Raw genomic sequence first — 5000 nt, forward strand, 5'->3', positions numbered from 1 at the left:
AAAGAGAAAGTGAAAAAGAAGGAGAGTGAAAGTAAAGAAGAAGAAGAAGAAGAAGAAGAAGAAGAAGAAGAAGAAGAAGAAGAAGAAGAAGAAGAAGAAGAAGAAGAAGACGATGATGATGATGAAGTAAAAAAAAAGAAGAAAAAGATGAAATAAGAAAGAAGAGGAACAACAACAACAACAACAACAACAACACACCAAAACACACGCAAAACACACGCAAAACACACCCAAAACACCCAAAACACACCCAAACACACCAAAACACATCAAAACACACCAAAACACACCCAAACACACCCAAAACACACCAAAACACACCAAAAACACCCAAAACACACCCAAACACACCCAAAACACACCCAAACACCCAAAACACTCAAAACACACCCAAAACACTCAAAACACACCCAAAACACACCCAAAACACTCAAAACACACCCAAACACCCAAAACACACCAAAACACACCAAAACACACCCAAAACACACCCAAACACACGCAAAACACACCAAAACACACCAAAACACTCAAACACACCCAAAACACACCAAACACACCCAAAACACACCCAAAACACCCAAAACACACCCAAAACACACGCAAAACACACCCAAACACACGCAAAACACACCCAAACACACCAAAACATCCAAAACACACCCAAAACACACCAAAACACTCAAAACACCCAAAACACACCAAAACACGCAAAACACACCAAAACACACCCAAACACACCCAAACACACCCAAAACACACCCAAAACACACCCAAATCACACCCAAACACACCCAAAACACACCCAAACACACCCAAACACACCCAAAACACACTCAAACACACCCTAACACTCATTTCAACATGGCCACTCAAGTCTTTACGTGCGAAGTGACCTACCTGGGCAACAGACAGGTAAACGGCGCCCAATCTACGTCCTCCCTGAGCGCCCTAGTGGAGGAGCTGCTGCACCCACGCCCACACGCCCACGCCCACACCCACGCGCCCCTCCACCATCACCTCCACCAACTCCACCTGGATGAGAGAAAGGAGAATATTAATAGTCTTAATAATTACAACAGTCTACCCCGTTGTATTGGGAAGGTAGAGAGAGAGAGAGAGAGAGAGAGAGAGAGAGAGAGAGAGAGAGAGAGAGAGAGAGAGAGAGAGAGAGAGAGAATGTGATACCCTAAATTCGTACTCTTTCACACACACACACACACACACACACACGTAGGGTTAAGATAGATTTAGCCAGTGACCTTGCTCTCTCTCTCTCTCTCTCTCTCTCTCTCTCCTAATACTTAAAAAAACACACACAAACAGGCTAAGCCAAACGTAATTAGCTAAATTAACGCCAAAATATCTCTAATAACTATTTTTTTCCATACCACTTAAAAAAAAAAAAGTTGTAAAGCATATTCATAAAAAATAGCAATTATTTTACCACAAGTAACAGCGTGTGTGTCTGGCGGTGTTCTGAGACGCCCTGCTTTCCCCAACACTGTTTTCCAAAGCCACAGAGAAGCCTAGCAGGGTTTTCAAGCGTGTTTCTCGTGTCAGTGATGTGGAAATCTTGTTAATCTGTCACTAGAACCGTAAAAACACTCTTAAAAACCCGTGTCACCTTACCACGGCCCAAAGGGAAGCCTAGCCTGGTTCTCAAAACTGTTTCTCTTGTTGATAATGTGGAAATCTTGTTAATCTGTCACTAGAACCGTAAAAACACTCTTAAAAACCCGTGTCACCTCACCACAGCCCAAAGGGAAGCCTAGCCTGGTTCTCAAAACTGTTTCTCTTGTTGATAATTTGGAAATCTTGTTAATCTGTCACTAGAACCACAAAAAAACACTCTTAAAAACCCGTGTCACCTCACCACGGCCCAAAGGGAAGCCTAGCCTGGTTCTCAAAACTGTTTCTCTTGTTGATAATGTGGAAATCTTGTTAATCTGTCACTAGAACCGTAAAAACACTTAAAAACCCGTGTCACCTCACCACGGCCCAAAGAGAAGCCTAGCCTGGTTCTCAAAACTGTTTCTCTTGTTGATAATGTGGAAAACTTGTTAATCTGTCACTAGAACCACAAAAAACACTTAAAAAACCTGTCACCTCACTACTGTTCTTTCCCAAGGCCAAAGAGGAGTCTAGCCTGGTTCTCAAGACTATTTCTCCTGTTGATAATGTGAAAATCTTGTTAATATATCCCTAGAACCGTAAAAAAACACTCACAGAGAAGCGTAGCCTAGCCAAGCCGGGTTCTCAAGACTACTTTTCTTACTGATAATGTGGAAATCTTGTCAATATATCCCTAGAACCGTAAAAAAACACTCAGAGAAGCGTAGCCTAGCCAAGCCGGGTTCTCAAGACTGCTTTTCTTACTGATAATGTGGAAATCTTGTCAATCTATCACTAGAACCGTAAAAAACAGCCACAGAGAAGCGGAGCCTAGCCAAGCCGGGTTCTCAAGACTGCTTTTCTTACTGATAATGTGGAAATCTTGTCAATCTATCACTAGAACCGTAAAAAAACACTCACAGAGAAGCGTAGCCTAGCCAAGCCGGGTTCTCAAGACTGCTTTTCTTACTGATAATGTGGAAATCTTGTCAATATATCCCTAGAACCGTAAAAAAAACACTCACAGAGAAGCGTAGCCTAGCCAAGCCGGGTTCTCAAGATTGCTTTTCTTACTGATAATGTGGAAATCTTGTCAATCTATCACTAGAACCGTAAAAACACCATTAAAAACCCATGTAGCTTAAACAAGAACCATTGAAAGCAGTGAAGGTGCATTGCAGAAGCGTTCTAGAATACGGGCCAACGTATATAGTATTTGTAAAGCATTTTAATCACTTCACATGTATTAACCAGTTCAATCTAGGCACCGTTTTCTATTACGTATTGCCCTGACATGCCGCTTATACTCTCCCGCTATGATAAACTAAACTAATTATATATGTATCTATGTATATGTATGTAGGTGAGCGAGAGGTGAACTAATTATGTATATATGTGTAGGTGAGCGAGAGGTGTCTGTTGGTGTGTGACGAAGAGCAGCTGCGTCTAAACCCTGTGAGAAAGGACGAAGGATTTGAGTCAGACACAGAGTCATCGGGCAGCGCGTGTGAGGACCCCTGCTGCCGCCATGACGTCAAGGTAAGGGTGCTGGATGCTGTTATAGAGGATCGGGTGCCAGTAAAGAAGGATCGGGGAGCGTTATAAAGGATTAGATTTGCTTTATAAAGGATTAGATGGTATTTTAAAGGGTTAGGTTGATTATAAAGGGTTACATTAGTGTTATAAAAGACTAGATGTTATTTTTAAAGAGTTATATGGTATTTCAAAGGGTTACGCTGTTTATAAAGGGTTACATTGGGGGTTATAAAAGATTAGATATATTTTAAAGATAATATTTCAAAGGCTTAGATTGTTTATAAAGGGTTGCATTGCGGTTATAAAGGATTAGATGATGTTTCAAAGGGTTGGGTTATTTATAAAGGTTTAGATTGGGTTTATAAAGGATTAAGCTGTTTTACAAAAGGATGGAGGAGGAGAAGTAAGATTAGAGGAAGAGGAGGAGGAAGAAGAGGAAGAAATTAATGCATTGGAAGAGAAGAAAGGGTAGGTGAAGAGAAGGAGGAGGACGAGGAGGAGGAGGAGGAGGAAGAGGAAGAGGAGAAATTATTGGTGATAGGAGAAAAAATAGAGAAAAAAGAAAAGGAGGACAAGGACGAGGAGAGGAGGAGGAGGAGGAGGAGGAGGAGGAGGAGGAGGAGGAGGAGGAGGAGGAGGAGATTAAGGACGAGGTGAATAGAGGATAAGTGTTTATTGAAGAGGAGGAGGAGGAGGAGGAGGAGGGGGAGGAGGAGGAGGAGGAGGAGGAGGAGGAGGAGACTTAAAACACCCCCAAAAAAAGACCCCCTTTAAAATAGATCCACTTAAAATAAAAACCATTTAAAATAGAGCCCCTTAAAAGCCCCCTTTAAAAAGACCCCCCTTAAAATAGACCCCGTTAAAAGACACCCTTAAAAAGACCCCCTTAAAAATAGACCCCCACTTAAAATGAAAAGCCTTTAAAATAGAGCCCCTTAAAAAGACCCCCTTAAAATAGACCCCCTTAAAAGACCCCCTTTAAAATAGACCCCGTTAAAAAAGACCCCCTTTAAAATAGACCCCCTTTAAAAGACCCCCTTTAAAAGACCCCTTTAAAAGACCCCCTTTAAAATAGACCCCGTTAAAAGACCCCGTTAAAAGACCCCCCGTTAAAAAAGACCCCCCTTTAAAAAGATCCCCTTTAAAAGACCCCCGTTAAAAGACCCCCTTTAAAAGACCCCGTTAAAAAAAGACCCCGTTTTCTTTCAGGTAATTAGTGACCACGTGATGAGACTAGACCAACTAATTAATGATGAGGGGACGAGGACCAAGAAGACCTCCACTGACTCCTCCCTCTCCTCCTCCTCCTCCTCCTCCTCCTCCTCCTCCTCCTCCTCTAACAGTAGCAGTGGGGCGGAGAGTGAAGATGATTCCCCCAGACCCCCCCACCACCACCTCCCCCAGCGTGGTCCCAATGGTGGTGGTGGTGTTGCTGCTGGCGGTGGCGTCTCTCAGGTACTGTTGTTGTTGTTGTTGTTGTTGTTGTTGTTGTTGTTGTTTTGTTAAGTTTATTAGTGTGTGTGTGTGTGTGTGTGTGTGTGTGTGTGTGTGTGTGTGTGTGTGTGTGTGTGTGTGTGTGTGTGTGTGTGTGTGTGTATCTATCTGTCTGTTTGTCCGTGTGTGTGTGTGTGTGTGTGTGTGTGTGTGTGTGTGTGTGTGTGTGTGTGTGTGTGTCTATTCCCCTGTCTCCGCAGCAGCAGCACCACCACCACCACCACCACCACCACCAGGAGGGCGTGGGCGGAGGCGTGGGCGTGGATATCCAGGTGAGCGACATCTTGTTCTGCCACGTGTCGGGGGCGTGGCCGCGCGTGCTGGTGGTGGCGGCGCGGGCGGCGGGCAGCGCGCAG

The 5000-nt window shown here is 43.8% G+C and overlaps 1 protein-coding gene across 1 annotated transcript in view; it reads left to right on the forward strand.

The window, feature by feature from the left end:
• The first annotated feature begins 742 nt into the window (after nt 1–742).
• Nucleotides 743–5000, forward strand: part of LOC135095842 (uncharacterized) — a 6310-nt gene continuing 2052 nt past the window's right edge. The window contains 4 exon segments of the mRNA XM_063996977.1: nt 743–1104; nt 3016–3153; nt 4360–4605; nt 4845–5000. The exon segment at nt 4845–5000 is cut by the window's right edge and continues 80 nt beyond it. Coding sequence (XP_063853047.1) covers nt 865–1104; nt 3016–3153; nt 4360–4605; nt 4845–5000 — 780 coding nt within the window. The 5' untranslated portion in view covers nt 743–864.

Source organism: Scylla paramamosain, unplaced genomic scaffold (assembly GCF_035594125.1).
Source record: "Scylla paramamosain isolate STU-SP2022 unplaced genomic scaffold, ASM3559412v1 Contig1, whole genome shotgun sequence".
Taxonomy (NCBI): domain Eukaryota; kingdom Metazoa; phylum Arthropoda; class Malacostraca; order Decapoda; family Portunidae; genus Scylla; species Scylla paramamosain.